Here is a 20,843-nt window from a genome sequence, read left to right as displayed (position 1 = left end):
TAGTTCAATAGCATGGAGGAGGAAAAATCCTCCTGGTCACTCTCACCTAATTATTCCAGAGGGCAGGTCAAAAAAGTTGATTCTCATTTGGTAATCAACACCTTGTCCATTATTTCCAAGAACTGGAACCCAAAGAAAAAAAGGATAGCAGTACCTAAAGTACAATAAAACACCTTTTCCCACATTGTCTTATTGGATCCTTAAAATAGCTACCTTATTGCTCTTATCTTGGAGACAGGAAAGTTCAAAGAAGAGAAGGGAAGTGGTCAAGATCACTCAGCTGGTAAGTGGGACTTGAATACAGGGCTTATACTATTAAATTGTATGCTCGTTTTTAGACAAAAAGAAATTTTCAAAATCAACTAAGTACACTTTGATGGAAAGAACAGCAACGTGGACAAGACACCTTAGTGCTGGTGACAGGGGAGAGGATACCACGGTTGAGGGCAGTGGCTACAGTGTGGCATGGCAGAGTAGGTGATGGAAGAGAGAAGAAAGAACAGTAATAGATCAACAGGCTCCTTCTTTCTTTCTCTTTTTAATTTTTTTCAGCACTGGGGCTAGAACCCAGGACTTTGCACATGCTAGGCAAGTGCTCTACCACTGAGCTACACCCCAACCTTTCTCTTCTCTCTCATCATTCCAGCAAGACATTTCACATCTAAGTGGTGACCAATGTAAATATGATATTCCAGCATCACCAAGTGCAACTTCTAAAGACTTGGGAAAGAATAACAAGACTACATGGTTTGAAGATTGCAAAAAATGAAAACCTTCTTTAACCTTTTTCCTCTCTTTGTACCCTTTCTCCCTTTTGGATATTTCTCCCAACATGTACCGTTCCCCATACTTCTTTTTTTCTGCGGACACACACACACACACACACACACACACACACAGTATGAGAAACCAGAAACCATCTGTACACTCTCCCCCATGATATATATCTAAAAAATAATAATCTGATAACTTAATCAATGATGAACTGTTGGTAGCCTATTACCTTTTTCTACTTGTATTTATTTACCTTTTTAAAGAGAGATGATGAAAGGATGATGTAAGGAATTAATGGTTTTCTGTCACCATTTCATCCGCCTGGGTAGGGAAGATGCTTCTGCTTCCTAAGATAGTTATCTTTCACATCTGATGCTAACACTTTTTTTTCCAGTTTCCTTTTTCTCTAAGCTATAAGGTGTCTACCTCCTGGCTGAACAATAAAACAATTCAATAAGTAATTTGATTCCCCTCCTGTAAGAGTGCAAGATTTGGAATCCCAATTAAAAGACATGCATTTTCTGAGTTCTGTCTGTTTGTGGTCTGACCTACCTTTACACACTCACAAACTGGAATCCAAGTGCCGAACTTATCAAGCACACCTGAGGGCATTTAATAGTAATCGAGGAAAAGAACAGTTTCCAAAATGCTCATGGGGAGAAAGGGATCAATTATGTTGGAAACATGATTTAAATATTCCTGAATGACTTTGAATCCATAAAAATCCTATGCACGGGAGACCTATTTATTTTGTATTTTATAATGGGTAAGGGAATACCTTATAGAGAGATTTAAAGGGAGATAGGCTTCTTAGTTACTTACTCCATCATATAGTTTATGTCAGAAATAATGACTAAGTGAAACACAAAAACATTGTCTAATATGTCTTTTTGTCCTGAGGCCCTACCCAGGACTTGAGGAGAGTAGGGCTGACCAGAACAAGACTGTGGCAAAGGCCACCACAGACCAAGGAAGCTGAAGAGACCTTAAACTAATAGTCCCTCTGGTCCTTGCTTTTAATTTAGAAATTTCATAGAATAAGAAAAGTTTCAAGGAAATCATCAAAGATCTCAAGAAATAGATTCACTGGAGAAGTTCTTTATTTCCCACTTTCTTTGATGTTTCTCTGAGGTTCCTGGATCACATATTAACAAAATATCCAACAAAATAAAACAAAAAGTACAAACTCAAAACCAAACACTTGTGTTTTTTATTAACAGGCTCCCAGAATTTAAGTTTGAAGATACTGATTCCACATTTTATCCATCACTCACTGTGAGAGGTCTTTGACTTTTTGTAGGTTTTTTTTTTTGCCCCCATACAATGTCAAAGTCAAGAGACCCCCTCAGTTAATTTAAGAAATATTTCAAATGATTTTTAGACATTTCTTTTCTCTACCCAAATAATTTTTAAAATGTTCTTTTTAACTTTTTCTACCCTATTTGCAATGAAAAGCAACAAATTTGAGTTTATTATCTATAGTTAGTGTGATTTGGATATTTTATGATCTGGTAGAAAAATTGTCAATTCTATTCTTCACGAAAAATATAGGGCTTAAAACCTCTATTGTCTAATTTTTGCTGATATGTGGTGATAAAACTTTGAAAAAACCACATTTGCAATTCACCAAGAAAAAGAAAACAATGATATTGCATAAGTTTTCATATTAGTTAATGAAAATAGTTTTCAAATGCAGAAACTATGAAGAAATACCCACTTCAGTCTCTTTTAGCTTCTGTTAATTATGTACTCTGTGTAGAATGTCATCAGAATCCAAAAGCATCCACATGAGTATGCAGTAGATTGTACTTCAGTAAATATTTCATATGAAGTCTAAGATAATTTCACTTTTAACAAATGAAATTATTTTGTGAATATTAGAAACATTTTTCTGTTCTAAAGACTAGAGGATTGCTATGGAGGAATCTGTTTTTATAATAAAACCTTGATTACCCAGAAGCTGATTTCTTAATGTCCTGAAATAATTGATGTTAGTTGGTTTCATTTTTAAAACAAGTCCTCAAAACATGCTCGCACCCTCATACACAGAGACGCTAATGGTTACCATGATCATAGCCAGGAATATAATTTTCAGATTAAACTGTGTTGTTAGTACGCTGCCAATTCAACTCAATTGCTTCCAACTTTTATATGATCTTCTTAGAAGAACCAAAGTACAGCATGAGCAATATTTTCAAGACAGAGTGCTCAAAGAAAATGTCTTAGTCAGTGAGGTGTGCTTAAGTGTCTTAAAATATTTTCAACTGCAAGTTAAATACCCTCTCCATTCTCACCCCAAGAGAGAAAACAACTCACAGGAGTCTCACCATTTTTTTGCATTGAGAAACATCTTCCCGGTGTTTTGCTGCCATAATTCTAAGGCTGGTCTATACTTGCATATTATCAGTTTATGCACAGTGCTCTCAGCTTATGTCCTCACTACACTAGGGAAAGGTTAAGTATGAAAGTCACAAATCTTCTCCTACAGGTCTAGTCTGGTAAGTATCTGCCCTGTAAATTTCTCTATGGATTTAATTGAATTCTCTTTCCTCACTTCTACAATTCACAATAATAATTACGAAATCAGTTGGCTTCTTAGAATTTATTTTGTCCAACTATGAGAGTCTTTATTTGTTCTCCCTTAAAATGATGCAAGTATGTCAACTTAGATTCTAAGGGCAGAGGCATTTATATATGCTCATTGAAAGTACTCAGAGGTGAAGGGAACTGAATTTGCAGCTTCCGTTGAATAGCATTACAGAGTAAGATGCATGGATAGGTGAAGAGCTATGTAAAATCTAAAATATGAAAAAAAAACAGTTGGAATCAGGTTGGCGCATATATGAGAGTTCACTGTACATATTTTCCAAAGCATCTGATAGTTTTATTTACTATAACTTCAGAAGGAGAAGCCAAAAGGATGGCACCTTTGAATAAAGGGGTATGGTATTTATAAGTACTTGTTCCTTGAAGTCCTCCTTTTTGGTTTCTTTAAAATTATACTATCACTGTTCTCCCTATCCCTTGGGCCTCTTATTCACAAAATTATGCTTCTACCCTCACTCAGTTTGGGAACTATACTTTTCCCTTCCATTTCTTTCCCTGGGAGTTCTCATCTAATTCAACCTACTGCAGGTTGAAACTCCTACTCACGAAGAAGAGTCCCCAAGTGGCTTCTGCAGCTGTGACACCGCCCTGGACCACATCCACCTTAAAAACTCCACAGTCCCACCTGGATGCTCCACTCCCCCTTCAGGCTCAACATGCAGTCCTCCCTCTCCCAGGTTCCTACTCCTTTCAAAGAGTAACTTCTTGGTTCACCTCATTCCAGTTGGTTATTTAAAATCACATTCCTGAAGACCCAGGAGTAAAGTAGCAGTCACCTCGAACCTGCTTCTCCCTCCTTCTTCATTGCCCATTCATCATTCACTCAGTCATCAGCTTCTTCTTTTGAAAGACACCTCTTGCAATTGCCTCCTTTGTTCTGTTCTATCTGCCCTTAATTTCCACCAGTTGCTTTCTGTCTCCTCCTTGGTTTGCCATTTGATCCTCCTTAATAACAGCTCCATTTTCACTCGCCACACTCTGCTTTCTTCTGCTGGTCATGTCCTCATTGTTCTAGGGATCCTCCTTTCCAGCAAGGCTGCCTTTGCTTCCAAACTCTGAAAATGTCTTCTCCTCTCCTACCCCTGTGCCTTTACATACTCTATTCCTTCATTCTTCATAGACTTTGGTGACTTTCCACCAAACTGGGAAAGGAGTCAATGTTGGGGTTATGCCGAACGAGGCTTTTATCCAGTCCCTGCCATTGGCAACTGTAACCTCTGAGGTGTTATTTAATTCCTAAGTACTCTGGGTTCTTTCCATATAAATTCGTGGAATTTAAAGACATGCCATGCGCCAAAGGACATTCTTCCCAGTCTTCATAGCCCACATGGAATTGGTTGGTTTTTGGTTAAACATCTCTGTATTATAAAATTATTTACATTTATTCGAGCTACTAGAAACACAAGGTCCTCAGAACTGTCCATTCTTTAAAGATACTTGTTAATTGCAATTTTATCCTTCTCCATTTGCAGTAAAACTAAATGTCAGTGAAAAATTCTGGCTAATCCTTGTCCTGCTGGGCCAAAGAGAAGCTCTCTTCAAGCCCGTGTATGGGAAATTATTCATGAGGAAATATGCGTCTATGCAATGTATCCTAAACCCTTCAATATTCAATATGTACAGCCGCATGGAATTTTTGAATATTTCATATTCATAAAATGATTGGAAGTCAGTTCTGAAAAAATAAGCTGTTGGTCACCTTGTGTGGGATTTAGAAATAAGCTTATATTATATTTGGGGTTTGAATGTCTATATAAGATAGTTGTTTAAGTCAACCAATAAGAAATAAAACTTTCTACAATTGCATGTGTTGGTTCAATGCATGTAGGAAAAGAATGAAGTCAATATATATTTGGAAAACCCCTCCCCACTCCTAAAAGTATGTCAAAATAAAAACCAATGAATATATAAATAACACAGTGAAAACAGAAAGAAAAAGTTTTTTTTTCTGTCTGCAATGCAGAAGCTGGAGAATTGTGTCATGTATTATTATACAAATTCCAGTGAGAATATTAGAATACCCTTGGGAAAAAAGTGTTTGCAATATATATATTTACATGTGAAGGGAGATGCCAAAATACAGGCTCAGTTTTTGTTAGTTGTGAGATTACTATTCACATAATCTTTGATTTTGTGTGTGTGTGTAAAACAGAGCTGTTCAGAAGAGTAGTCAAAATCCCCAGGTTCTAATCCTTTGTCTGACAGTTAAATATAATGTACCGCTAAATGTATTTGCTACATATTCTTCGCTTCAAAGTTTCCTTCTGAATAAACTGGGAGAAATAATACTTTTCATGTTTTGTGAAGATTAAATGAGTCAGTAAACTTATGGTTACATGCCTAATAAAGGTAATTATCAATAAGAAAATTTGGAGATTTTATTGATATGGTTAGAATTCATTTTTCTTGTGTATGTAGTAGGGCTTTGTGGTCATATTAAATATGGAAGCCAGGTGGCACAGTGGCATACACTGAAATCTCAGCTACTCTGGAGGCTGAGGCAGGAGGATCTCAAGTACCTGAGCATCTTAGTGAGATTCTGTCTCAAAATAAAATAAAAAGGGGTAAGGATGCAGCTCAGTGGTAGAACAGTTGCCTAGCAGTATGGAGCACTGGGTTCAATTTCTTGTGCTGAAAAAAGAAAATAAAATTTGCATTTACATGATTTTAAATGTTAGTTCTGGAAGGTAGGTCACATAAGTGTGAAATATTTCTTCAGGGTACTACAAAAGAAAAATAAAGCAACAAAATCTGAGCTTTGAGACAGGAAAGAGTAAGGACAGGTACTGTTTGTATGGCACCTGGACGACAGTAGGTGCTTAGAACGGGAGGAGAGGGAGGGCTGGGGTTAGACCTGATGGACAGGGGCTCCAAGTCAGCTTCCAGAAACTTGGTCTTGCGTGATCCATGGAACCCAGAAACTCAAGGAGAACATTAGAAAATTCTCAGACTTTAAAAACATCAAGAGGTTAGTGGAAATTTACTTTAGAGCACTTTTCTTTGTTGTAACTGTAATGTTCTATCATTGTCCCTCTCTCTGATCTGGAATTTTAAAAACTCAAATACTTCTGTGTTGGTAGCCACTATTGTATAGTACCTGCTGCCCTTTAAATTCAGAAGCTCTAAGCCAGGAAGGAAAGGACATTTAAGGGGAGTTGAGCTCAGGGTCAGAAGAAGGAAAAGAAGAAGGAAGAAAGAGGGAGGAAGGTAAGGAGGGAGAGAGAGGGGATAGAGGGAGAGGGAGAGGAAGAGACTGAAGGAGGAAAGCAGGTTTTGATTGTTTGAACATTTATTGGAGAAACAGGTCCTTTTTCTCTCAGACCTCTGTTTTCTCTCAGTGCTCTCTGCTACCAGCCTCCTCAAACACATATTTAGTCCTTAGACATATTTTATATCCAATCATGATTTATGATAAGATCTTGTAGGGGATTATAGAATACAATTTAACTTCCTGACTGCTCAAATAAACATTTCTTCTAATTACCTCCCATTTCCTTTGATTTATATTACCACTGCTTATAACTACTTTACTACTACCAGAAAAAAATTTAAATTTATTTTGCAGATTGTATATGCTATTCACCCTGATGTGACATTGGCTGATCTGAAATTTTCATTGAATGGCACGTCATTCTTTTGCAAAACGCATGTGCAAGTCATTCAGTCTCTACAGGAGGTGTTCTCCACTGTCTCATGGGAATGTGAGAAGCCTAGGATATGAGGACCCCTCCAGAAACGACAGCTAACTCATTCCAGGTCCCCACAAGAGCTTGTATTTTGGAGAAAACTTACCACAGAGAATTGGAGATCTTAACTATAAATCTTCATTTAGGCAAAAAAAATTCAGAGTGTTTCAGAAGTAGGACCTCTTGGAACACATTTATAAATACTAATCTAATGCCTTCATCAGGCATTGAAAAATGTACACAGAGGCCTCAGGTGTTTCTATGAATGTGAGTTTACATTTTGCAGAATGTTGCTTGAGCAGGGGCAGAAGTGCTCAACTAAGCTTGGCCTTAGATTCTGGAAGGTTATCTCGGTTATAAGACTTTTTTGAAGTAGTCTTGAAAATCCAAAAAGCAACATGAAAGAAAAACAGACTTTGTTTTTGATGTTCCATAGCTGAGCCTAAACAGAGGTTGATGTCAAAAGGCCAGGTTAAGTGATTCTTAGCCTATTGTAGATGATGAACAATCTAGACTCTAATGAAAACTACAAACTCACTTGCTAGGGAAACAAAACCAACCAAAACAAAACAACCCTGTACAGCTATAAATATGTGTGTGCTTGTGTACACACACAGAAAGAAATGTTAGTTTGATTTCAAGCAAGTAACCAAAGAAGTTCCTCCAGGTTTTCTATGGATAAGAGCACCTGATCTGTTCTAAAGCCAATGCCTTTCAGGTGTGACCTGAAGAGGGGCAGCCTCCATATCTCCTAGAATCTCTTTAGCAATTCAGAATCTCAGGCTCTACCACAGGTTCACTGAATTGGAACTTGTATTTTAATAAGACCTACAGGTGATTCCCAGGCAGATAAAATTTAAGACTCACTGCTTTGGATGGCCATTTCCACAGGGGGTTTAAAATTCCAAATTATATCTCAAATCACATTTGGAGATGACACATACTATATAATACTCTTAATTAACAAAATCTATTATTTGTAAATAAGAAAGGCAAAGGTGTCAGTAATATTCTGCATTTGACAAATCCCTCTGTATCCAACTTTCAATGGCTTACTCTTTTTTTTTTAAAGAGAGAGTGAGAGAGGAGAGAGAGAGAGAGAGAGAGAGAGAGAGGAGAGAGAGAATTTTAAATATTTATTTTTTAGTTCTCGGCGGACACAACATCTTTGTTGGTATGTGGTGCTGAGGATCGAACCCGGGCCGCACCCACGCCAGGTGAGCGCGCTACCGCTTGAGCCACATCCCCAGCCCTCAATGGCTTACTTCTGCTCCTCACTCCTCTGTCCTCTTTGTCTTGTTATTCTCATTCACAGGTATTAGTAGAGGCAACAGTGAAGGCAAAAGTTAGAGCTGGGATCTAGGAAATTCCATGAGCTTTAATCATGTCATGTGCACCACTATGAGGATCAGTTGGGGAGATGCAGGCTTTATAGGGGAGAAGAAACCAGGCAGTTACCGCCAAGCCCAGATACCTACTTAACTTAACATCTATGTGGGCCAGCAATACTGTACTGCAGTGAGGTCATTTAAAGAAGTTCGGAGAAGGTCAGCTTCCTGCCCGGTGGATGAACATTCGGGCAACTTTGAGATGCTGCTCTGAGCCACTCTAGTCCCCACTGGGTCTTCAGTGCAGAGGTCCACTTTATGGACTGCCCTCTTCTCTTGCACATCCTTGTGGTGAAATAGCATTCATGAGTTAGATCTCATTTCACCAGCCAGCAAGTTATTAAAATGCCCTTTTATACCCCCTTCCACATGATCCCTCTGCTACTTAGCAAAAATGTTGGAAACTTTAATGGGCCAAATTTACAAGTTGTTATGGTCCCCAGATTATATCAAATCAGGAGCTCTTGGACTCAGTACTGACATTTTCAACGACCATAATTCACGTTTATATACTTAGATCCCTTATAATCATGCAGCAAACAATTTGTAAAGGCTAGATTTTATTTTCCCCTCTTACAGTTGTGGAAAATCGAAGCACAGAGAGGTTAAATGACTTATTCAAGGGTAACCCAGGCAATCAGCAGGGGCACTGGGTCCTAGTAGAGTTTTATTATTTTCCTTCAGTAAACACTTTCAGTTATACTTTGCACCTGTCAGAGAAGAGGCCTTTAAGACTGGATCAATGCTCATCATCACTCTTCAGTTGGCCCTACTATCCTGCTTTGAGCTCAACACAGAGGCAGGTATCAGGTCAGACCTGCGTGCACAGAGTAGCCTGTTTCCATTAACCGAGTAGAAGAAGAGAACAAATAACTATATTTTCAAAAGCAACACCAACCAGAACTAAAGGTTAGATTATCAATCTCTGACTTTAGAAACATACTAGGTTAATACCTTATTGTGGTTTGAAAAATGCAGTCTCTATTAAAAAATCATGACTCAGGTGGTTCCACAAGAGTAGAAAAGTACATACAACTTACTGGGCAAAAGAATGGGAAATGCAAAAGTAGGATATTTAAAAAGGGCAATTTGGAAAAAAAGCAGTCATTGTAATTCCTTTATTCATATGAGCCTGCACATGCAATTGTATCTTAATGTGCCCCTCATTTTGAAATCAGTTGGGTTTACTTATAACTTTTATTCACAGAAAATCAAAAAATTACTAGAATCCCTTTGCTACAAAGGATAAAGGGATTCTCCTTTGAGAGCCTTGACATTCTGGTAAATAAGGAGATTCTAACAATAAGAACATCAGTCTTCCTGCAAGCCTAAGATGAAAGTCAAAGCTCAGAAATACAACAGATGTTTAACATTGTATATGCATTCTATGGAAGTTTTGCAGCAAGATAAAAGTTATAAATTTTCAGAAGTAGGAGCTGTCAATGTTTTTTACATAATATTTAAGATATCACAAGTCATATCATCAGAAATAGTTCGCTCATGGTTAAACTCTGTTTATTTTAATATCACAAAGACTATTCTGTTTTTAGTATGTTAGGTTTCATAGCATTTTTTTTTCAATATTCCATTAATACAGAGGTTTATGCAAACACTGTTTGTTTCCTTCAATATTTCCCCCTGCTCCCAAAGGAAGCTCTGAAACCCAATAGTAATTGGATGAGCTGTAAACTAGCAGAACTCTTAACTACTTAAATTACTTGGAATGCACATAATGAAGTTTAGAATCTTTATTCAAACTAAAACCCTTTCCTTGCTCATGCTCTTTCACAAAGCAAAGAAAAAATACAAGGAGAATATCCACCCTTACTTCTGCAGGAGCTAAAGCAGTAGAATTTCATACATTCCCTTTGCTTTAAAGAGGACCATTTACTTCACAGATGACAAAGGTAGGATTCAGAGGTGAAAAATCAATTCCTTACTTGGCATAACAGAGAGACTAGATCTCAGGATCCTTTGACCTGAGATATCTTTTATAAACACAGCATCTGCTATTCTCCTTTATACTGTGTGGATGCAAATGCATGTCTACTTATTTTCATGAAGGTAAACTACTGGATTTCCAAGGGCAGTGCCTTCAAATTGTCTTTTTCACTCCAGGCAATTTAATTCAGCTTTAGCAGACAATGTAATTTGTAGTTTAGATCATTTAGCATTTTGTCATCAAATGGTCATGAAGTTGAAAGTCATTTCATCTTATCTGCCTTTACCATCAATATCTAATCCTTCTATTCACTTTCAAATTGCTTTGCTTCACCTGAAATCATCATTAGCATTGAAACTGAGGAAATGAATTCAAATTCTGGCTCTCACCTTTAGTATTGTATTCTGATCAACCTGACAATCATTTTTGTGTACATTATATGTAAGAGTTTGGATGAAGGTCCTAAGAAAAATGACAGGAGACCTTGGAACAGGTATTCTACCTCTGTATCAGTAATGGCAATTACAGTTACTTCTCATGTAGATGTGAATTTACTTGGTAATGTCCTCTCTGAACTATAAATGGTGACGAAATGCAAAGCATCAATTTTATTCATTTCACCTAAGCTAATTTTTAAAAAAGACACTTTGATTTCCAAGATAATTTACAAATAACAAGAAAATCTATGGCAGTAGTATATTGCCAGTAGTATATATATTGCATGTGCCTCAACATTTACTTTTATTTTACACTTCCTTCTGCTCATCTCTAATTTCCTTGTGGGAATCCAAAGTCTTGGGCATTAGTAGTGCTGAAAGCAACAGATGTCAGCCCCCTGCTTCCTGCCTTCCTGTGGAGAGATGGCCAGCAGGTTGGACAGGTGAGGTTAAGACAGATGGCAGCTATTCCAGAGTTGTCTGGCTAGTTGCTACTCTGGCTGCAACTTCTTTCTTCCATCTAGTGCCAACACAAAGGAATAAAACATTTACTCAGATACTAATTTGAATGACTCAACCTACCTGCTCTAATTTTTCCTTGGGGATATTTAATATTTAGGATTGATCTAGAAGACATTTTATAGGGGAAAATTTAATATAAGAACAACTGTTAACATAACTAAAGAGCAAAATAAAATCGTGTATTTCTCTGAACTTTTCAAATCTGGCTCTTAGCTCAATTGTTGACCCTGGGCAGCCTGCTTAGCCTTTTAAGTCTCAGCTTTCTTGTCTACAAAAGAGGCATCAGTCACTTGGATTACTCATAAAGCCTCCAGAAATCATTTCCTGCTCTTTGAGACAGTTAACAGAGCTGTCTCATTTATTTCACAGGACACCATACTAGAGGAAATCAGTATTTCCTCTAATAAACACCAGGTAGGCTGCAGAATCACAAATATTAGTGATATCTAGGACAAATTTCTCTTAATTACACTTTAACAAGTGATAATTACAATAGCCAGACCAAATCAAATCAAATTTCATTTTTTTTTAAAAAACAATTCGGTTACAGGACAGGAACATTTCAAGGAGATATCTATAAAAAGATCCAGATGGATTTCTACATGAGATAAAATTTATGTAACAGGATGGGGTGTAATTTCCCACTCTAGAATTGATTGGAGGTATTGGCTCCAATAACACCAGATCAACACATCTCTCCTCCTTAGCAGTACCAATGATTTATTCTCTTTGACTGGTCTTAAAAATGACCAATTTCTGTCACCTGCTAAAGGATGTCTGATCTCCCATGACCTCTGCCTGTGACTAATTTTAGCAGAATGGAAAACTCTTATGGTAACTCTGATGAACAACCCCGATGGTGGCCTATGAGCAGCTCAGGGAAGGCAATTGTATTAAAGTATTATAGTAATTTATTGGCAGTTTTGTGTGATAACATATTTACTAAAATAAGGCATGCCAGAAATATCAGGTTACAGCAGGAATACATGATTTCCCAACCGCCAAGATATATAAATCAAACGCCTTTTCTGTTCACTGTTGCCACCTCCACCTCTGCCTTGTCCTTAATCCTCGGACAAATTGAAGCACATGCCACAATTTGCAGGGGGAAAATCAAACTCAATTTCTCAGTACAATGAAGTGAGTTTTGGTCTTGTCATATCCACTGACATATTGATCCCTCAAAGACTGAAAAGATCAGAATACTCTGTTTTTTTTATTTTTATAAATATATATGTGCAGAAATGTAATGTGTACACGGAGGACAATATAAGACTTATTTAGATTTACAAAGACACAAGAGCTCCAGGAAGCTAATATTATAAAAGAGTATGGTAAGAGAAGTCACTATTTAAGAGGTTCTGTTTTTTTTTTTCCCCTTTAGAATTACAGTTCCAGAAGACAAATGACTGCCTAATCCAAGTTCATTTAAAGTGCAGCTGATCATTTCACAGCTAAAAGGAATTTGTACTAGCGAAGGCATGCGTGTGTGCACACACACATTCTAACGTGGCCCTTTGTATAATTTATGTCTGACCTATAATACAATAGACCCAACACTCCATCTAACATTTTCTATTTAACCTGAAAGAGGATTAGGCCAAATCACTTAAATGTCCAAATCTGTGGTTTGCAAAGTATAGCAATCACAACCTTCGTGAAATGTGGGAAGATTGCACAGTAATTCGCATCTATAGATAAAGCATTAAGAAACAGACCAACTATGTCGTGAGCTGAGGATGAAATTGTCAGAAACACTGTAAATACCCTACAGTCAGTCCAGTAAGCTAAATTTCTGGTTCAGCAGATGGAAGGCAAAGGAATGAATCTCTTTGCAGGTAGGCAGAATTCTAGTTGTTAGGACAAAAGAATGACTTTGTAATTGCCACCTCCTATAGTGATACTGCAAGATGCTTTGCAATCCCAGGGAACTTGCTACTGCAGAGCAGGTGTTGCTCATGCCTCCTAAAAGGTTGCTGCAGGCAGCTCTGTGAACCGCAGTGGGAATCAGGTTGACACCCAGACTCTTAACACCAACCCGGAAGAACCACACCCAGGAATTTAAGGAAGAACTTCATTGATCCTAATCTCAAAGCTTTCAAAGCACAAGGAACTTCTCATTTAGCCTGATCTTTAAAAATTAGAGCCATGCCTCACATTACCATATTCTAAAGTAATTACTTGCAGTAAGTAAAGATAAATTCATTACTAATTACACAGTCCTTTATTGTGAAATACAGAGTAAAATTATTTGAGGTATTTTCTTTTTTAAGCTGACAAGAGAATGACTTTACTTCATCCATCAGTTTGACTAAAGTAATGATTTTCTTAGAATTAAAATTTGTTGAAAGCTCTAAGTATTTCATCTTTTAGGCTAAGAAGCATGTAGTTAATGTCACCACTAATACATTTGTCAGTCTGTTAATTTTCTTTTTCTATTAGAATAAGTAAACATCAGCCCCTTTTAAAAGCATACTATTTACCATGTGTCAGGACAATGTAGGGAGACTTATTTGAAAATCATGAGGTAAGGCATTATGAAATGAACAGGAATCACAGGCAGACAATGAAAGAGAAACATAAAAGGGAAAAAGGCGTTTAATAATTCCAAAGTGATTGTGCAGCCTGCTTCACTTTGAGTGGGGGAGGGTGGTATTTAAAGGGAAACTAAAAAAAAAAAAAATAAACCAAAGTAAGATCTCAAGTCAAGTCGGAGATACTAGAAAACACACACAAAAAAAAAAAAAAAAAAAAAGAGAGATGCTTGTGTAAGAAATAGTTCAAATAAAAGCAAGAACAATAGTCACACAAAAGAAGGCTCATAAGTATACAGTGGAAATAAAAGAAAATGAGGTTCTGCCCTCATGACATTAGATCACAGAATAGTTCTTCAGATATGCTTAGTATTTGAGGGAATAGATGCAGAAACAGTACACCTGACTGCTTCCTTTAAGGATATAATCCATTTGTTTATGCTACCTTATATCAAATTTTGTTTAGGGCATCTTAGGAATTATAGTAACGAGGAGAAAATAACATCTAGTAGAAAATGTCAGTCTTGTGTTCCATCTACCATGGGTGTTCTTTCTAAAATTAAATTTTTTTTTTATCATTTTGCTATCATAGAAATCCAAGAGAACAGGATGATCTGTAAACCTTGTATTCTGAACTAACAGCACTGACACTATAAAATATTTCATTTAAAATAGACTTCAGAATGTCATTTTCAGCTTTATTTTTCTCTCCATATAACACAGTTATTCAAAACAACAATGGCAACAACTTTTCTTCTGTTATAATTTAATCTCCCATGTCCCACAAATGCCCCTGTGTTAAAGGCTTGGTTCCCAGGGTGGAGAAATTGGGAGATGGTGCAACTTCTAAAGAGTGGGGCCTAGTGGGAGATCTTTAGTTCATGGGGGAATGCCTTCAAGGGGTCCCCAGTCCCTTTCTCACCTCTCCCTTTGGCTTCCTAACAAGGAAGTAAATGATTTTCTTCAACTTACCTTCCCTCTGTGAGGTGTTACATCGCCAGAGGCCCAACCCATCATGGCCTAGAATTCCAAAATCGTGAAGCCAAAATAAACTTTTTTATAAACTGGCTACCTCAAGTGTTTGTTATAGTGGTGGAAAGCTGACTAACACAACCTCCAAGAAGAGAGAACAGGTAAAGGGCTACAGCACTGGAGTATTTTGATGTTATAAAATCAGTCATCGTTAGCAGAGTATGGATAAACTTTCCTCATGAAAATGTGAGCGTGGAAGGCTTGTGAGTTACGGTTTTATTTCTTAACTCATAACTATGATAGATGTTTCTCTTTTTGTTATTTTTATTAATTTTGAAATGATTTAGTATTTTTTGTTTCTATCATGAAATAAATTGGACATAAACTGAGAGACACAAACGAGTTCCTAAAATTTGAGAACCCAGGCTTTCTGAAGTCACAAAGAGTGGGAAGATGTATTACTTACCAGCTTTGTGGCCTCAAATAAGCTACTTAAATTTTCTGTTTTTCAGTTTCCTTACTCGTAAAATGGGGTTAAGACTAGCAACTACCTTGCAAAGTTGTTTTGAGGATCAAACTGGTTGTTATGAGCCTTCAAAAGCATGCCTATTATATAAGCACTTTCAATAAAGATTTATTAAAGGTTAGTTCTTATTAAGTTGCAATTGACTTGCCACCTACCCTAGATACCAACCTGTCTCATTCAAGTTCTTCGTCCTTAGTCAGTATTACAGGTGGAAATGAATGCAGCCAGAAATCATCAGGCAGAATGCTCTTGGTACAGAAATTTCATTAAATGAATTTTCTTGCTTTGAAATGTTTTAATTACCAAGATCTTAAGAATTTGGGGGCAGTATAAAATATCAGATCCTCCCCACAATGTGTATGGGGACTATGTATGTCAGCCGGTGGAGAAAAGGGCTTAGGCAATATAGATTTGCTTTAAGTTCTAGTCTTGTTGGGTTAGAAGGGGTATCTGCTATGGAATGAAGTCATGACCTGCACTGAGCCTGTAATTTAGGGAAGACCTTGTCCTGCAATGGGCATCCCAAGAAATGGAACATTACATGACTGTGGACTCCACCCTGCTTCCTAGGGGCTGGTAGAAGAGGATCACTTCTACCCACCATGTAAATTTTGAGAACATCAGAGGGGATATACAAAAATCCATTAAAGTGATGCCAGAGGCAAGATGTATTCTTAATATTAATGTAAAGACAATATAGTTCACTGACAATCTTATTTTTCTATATTTATAGTCATCATGAGACTGTGTACTAATGCAAGGGCAGAATCACTCTAGGCATGGATCTGAATAGCAGAAATTTATTCATATATGTATTTGCACAATGTAGGTTGGCCTAGTCCAACTGCTAATTTCCTATCTTGTGCCCAAAATACTGTGGGGTTGTTTTGAATTATTCTAATGTTCCAAATGATTTAAAGCCCTACATATTTCTTTACTTGTATGTATCTACTTATCTATTGACCTATATTGTTGAATCCACCTGTAGAGTATTATCTCTTCGTCTTCTTTTTTAATGTGTTTTCTTATGTCAGTTTCTATTTCTATCCCTGTCTCTGTTTCCCTCAATTCCTTCATAAAACAAAATGAAACTTTGGTTCAGCCCAGTTGGATGACAATTGGGTAATAAACATAACACGGTAATTGGGAATCTGGGGTTTCCGCTCTCCTACCTGCCATTCAACTTTCCTAGAAAGAGCATCACATATATTATTTCCTATCTATCTAAATCTTGGTTTCCTTATTTCTAGAATTAGAAAGTTAGACCCAGCACTGGTTCTGACACTCCTTTCTCATTCCAGTCCTCTGAAATAAGTTAGAAACTCTGAGAAATGAAGAATGATGAAAGTAAATTTCTCAAAGAAGTAGTTTGGCAGATTCTCATATCTTTAGCTTTAGTTTGGGGTCTACCTTAAGATCTTAGGAACCTTATAGAACAACGAAGAGGCAAGGACTCAGGAATTGATCCATTATTTTCTAGAGGGTTTATCCACAGTACACATTAACAGAGATGGCCTGGCATATGGTATTCATGGACAACTTTCCAAATTAATGAGAAACACCTACAACTAGTCAGTTGCTGTAATGCAGATAATTAAGAACTGCACTGAAAACATCAATAACCATTCTGAGCATGCTGGGCACGTAATCAATACTGAAAATAAATATCATAACCAGACCTTCTCCAGCTCCCTCATGCACTTAAGGGGAGGCATCAGTGATAATAATTTTAATGTAGGCAGACAGGTACTTTACCTGGCTGAGACAAAAGTGGTGTGTAAGGGACTTTCGGTTCTATTGCACTCATTGGTGGAGGTAGCAAAGGGTTAGCAAAGCTGCGGAGTGGATGGGTTGGTCGAACACAGGCTGTGGGGATGGTTCTGCTTGGTGCTTCCTCACTGCTGGGATGCTCAGGCTGAGCTGGGGGCAGCATGGGTGCTTGTTGTGTGGCCGGTCCTTCACTCACTGCTGCAATGGAGACAAGAAATCCGGTCATGATTCCAGACAGTTTGTTATCCATAAGAATCCTAAGTCAGTTCAACAATAAATGCAGGGTCTGGCCCCCCGCTTCTTGAAATTATGATCATTTTCATTCTTCTACCTTCATATATTTATAGCATATTTTTAGCCCTTCCCCTTTAAACAGTTGCAATAGGTCCAGCAGGACAGGGATCTATCTTTCAGGAAGAGTAGTAAAATATATTCAGCACTGACTATATTGCCTGAACTGTCTGGGCCCTGTAATCATAAGTGATGAAGCGAGAAAAAAGAGTTATTTCTCCTTTCATAAGTAGCAATGTCAGTGAAATGCAATGTACCAAACCCGGTTACAGCTGCATTATTATCTACCAGCCAATATGCCAATTTTTCTGTGATTTAAACATGCCATGTCAACTGTCAAACAAATCAGAGTTACAGGGTGCTCAGAGGCATTGCTAATAAAATGATTCAAATAATAACCACTATCACTATCTTCCATAACAAAATAGAGACACATCTAGCTAAAAGTTCTATGAGAGACAACTCTGCCGGAACAAGTTGACTGAATGCAGAATTACGATTTTTCCCTTTTTGGTAGCAAACCTTGTAATATCAAGGCAGATAACTATAGTTGAAGAGGTTCCACATAGTCATCTATGAAAGCCTATGGGCATTTGGACAGCTTTGTGTATGAAAATACACCTTAGCTTTAGGGAACATAGTTGAATAAGACTAAAATATTTCCAAGGCAATTTCTCTTTTGAAGGATAATGTGACTCAACTTTTTTCATTTAGATTCAAAATCACCAGATCCAGGTTAAACCACAAATAAAAAGGAACTGCCTAACAGCTTTAAGTGTTAACCACCTACAAGTATTTCAGATGATTTATATCTGAATAAAGTTTTGTTGGGTAAATTGAAAAAAAAAGCCATTGGTAGAATATTTCACTTTTCAAAAAATAATTTTTAAACAGGAACTATTTCAAGATAATGAATTTCAGAGAGATAATTTTGAGACTCTCCAGGAGGCTCAAGAAGGTTAGCGAAGGGCAAAGGAGATAGAAAGAAAATCAGATAAAGCCGAAGGGAGTAGAGATGAAAGGTACAAAAGATCAAGACATGCTATTAAAGATATGCAGAAATGTGTCTTCTGAGGCATTCATTCTCATTCTTCTATATTGGGAAGGGGTCAGAGGTCCTTTGGGTCATGGAGTGGCCTTCGGGCTTAAACTCATTCAAAGATGGAAGTGGGATGATGTAGGGCTGAGAGGACAGGATGTAGCCCTATAGCAACCAGCGCCAAAAATAGGCAGAGCCTTCATAAAACATTTTTTTTCAAACAGGGGAAATCAAGAAAGTGAACTGCTAAGAATACTCCAGGTAGGTGTTACAGGGAGATAAGTTGCTTGTAAGATGGTAAAGGAGAGGAACACTTTGGGGTTGGCTTTCAATCAGTGATATATTGTGAGATAATTGCAAGCATAGGTTTAGAGACAAATTCTATATAGGTTTTACTATGGACTCACATTTCCTCTAAATGAGAGAACGATGAGTGGTCAATTATCCAAATAAAGATTTGATTATTGAGCTAATTCCCATCATGGGCATCTTTGTGTCACTGGCCTGAGAATGGTGGCTGAGGACTGCACTCATTCTTGTCCTCTTAAGAAGGTCCACTTTGATGTGGGTCTCTTTATTTGTACTTCATTCATGCTTCAGGTCCCAAAGGATAGTCATAAACTGTTAGATGGAAGTAATTGCTTAGGAAGGAAAAATAGCCTGTCTCAGGAAGGGCTCTGGAGATAATCCTTGGGATGGAAAAAATTATTTATTACAAGAAGTTTATAATCTCACAGGGAAAATTTGGGGGAACTTAAAATGCTTTGTCTTCTACTCAACTGAAGGTCTCTTATCCTTCGTGAATTGTGAGCCTCACATATACGGTTCTTGAGGCTGCCATTCTCCCATCACTTTTTGCCCCCAGCTATTTGATTCTTCTTAAAAGGTTCCTATGATCAAATTAAGAATATCTGTCCAGGGTAAGACATTTCACAATTTTCTTTAGAAATCTGCTTTAGGTGATTCTTTGTATTGAAGAGGAATTGCAATTAAGCCACATTGTATTTCAGAAATTCTTTTGTATTAAAGAAACAATAATATATTTCTTTCTTGCTTGTTTCCTTCATATTTTCCTTTTCTATTTATTCTACACTTTCAAAATGGAAGAGATCCATATTAAAATGTTATTTAATTGTAAGTTTAAAGAAATGTACATGCATCTATTTTTAGTCCTCTGACACTGAATCTTCTACTTTAATAAAATACTTAATATGTCATGTGAACATATGCATTTTGACAGTATCACTAAAATTCTTTGGGACACTTGCAATCCTACTCTTTCATGGTATTGCTCTTCATCAGTGTCTCTAAAACCAAAAGTTCTCTGCATGCCCAGACCTGCATCCTCAGGTTTTCTGCTGATCATGATGCTTCCCCACTGGGATAACCATGATGTGGACTTTAATGTAGATGTATCAACTCATAGGTGAAATCTATAAAAGAAAAGTGCCTAAAGCCCTGGGTAGAATGGGAGGGAACATTCTGGGGACTGAATAAATTGCCAATCTAGAAGAGACTATTTTGTTTTGTTCAAAATATACAATGGATAAGGGTTTCCAAAGATTATTCATAATTCTTATATTTGAAGTGGAGCAAAAGAAATGCTTTTCAAAACTGGCTGACAATTAAAGCAGTAAAAACCCTAAAACAAACACAATAGCAACTGCTCTGCCATAGAAATGCTTTCATTTCAAATGTGACCATTTGGCCAGTTTAAGCATCAGCTCCAGGACACCTACATGAGACAAATTGGCTCTGTGACATGGCATTTAGCTGTGCTTACAGCTCTGAAAGCAAAGGAAAGCTTCTTTTGCCCACAAAGTACAGCTTCCCTGAAAATTCAGAGTATAGAGTGAGAATGAAATAGGTGCTGGCAAGGCACTCATTTTCAAATGATGAAATAGTAGGAATTCACTGTACAAATAGCATACAATTACATAGCAGAGTCAAATCTCAAGGCACTTTATAATAATTAATGTCAACACATAAATAATTGCTGCAGAATAACTGGCAAAAATGTTGCAAAAATGGAAATGAGGGTTTTTCTTCTGTCTAAAATTTGCAGTATTTGATAGAAACACAGCATACTAATAACTCTCTGCAAAGACTCTTAAGTTATGACTACCTCTAGGATCTCAATTCACTCTTGAATCTCAGAACAGGATCATGTAATATTCCTGAGTGATCCCAGTTACTTACAGAGTAGATTTAGAGAATTATCCATGAACTCCACTGCATTCCTAATTTTTTTCTAGATCAAATTCTGTTTATTAGTTGACTTGCAATTTGGTAGAGAAGCAGAGCTCATAAAAAAATAGCACGGATAAAATTGGCAAGCCCTCTAAGAGAACTTGA

The 20,843-nt window shown here is 37.2% G+C and overlaps 1 protein-coding gene across 1 annotated transcript in view; it reads right to left on the bottom strand.

Moving 5' to 3' along the window:
* DCC (DCC netrin 1 receptor) overlaps positions 1 to 20,843 on the bottom strand; it is a gene marked incomplete at both ends in the record, with an annotated part of 1,098,829 nt that overhangs the window by 11,457 nt on the left and 1,066,529 nt on the right. The window contains one exon of the mRNA XM_081263478.1: positions 17,144 to 17,356. Coding sequence (XP_081119604.1) covers positions 17,144 to 17,356 — 213 coding nt within the window. The remainder of the gene's footprint in view (positions 1 to 17,143; positions 17,357 to 20,843) is intronic.

This window comes from Spermophilus citellus (genome assembly GCF_964194105.1).
Source record: "Spermophilus citellus genome assembly, chromosome: 12".
In the NCBI taxonomy this organism is placed as follows: domain Eukaryota; kingdom Metazoa; phylum Chordata; class Mammalia; order Rodentia; family Sciuridae; genus Spermophilus; species Spermophilus citellus.
Note: the sequence above shows the minus strand (reverse complement) of the source record. Positions and strands in the feature narration are given on the sequence as shown.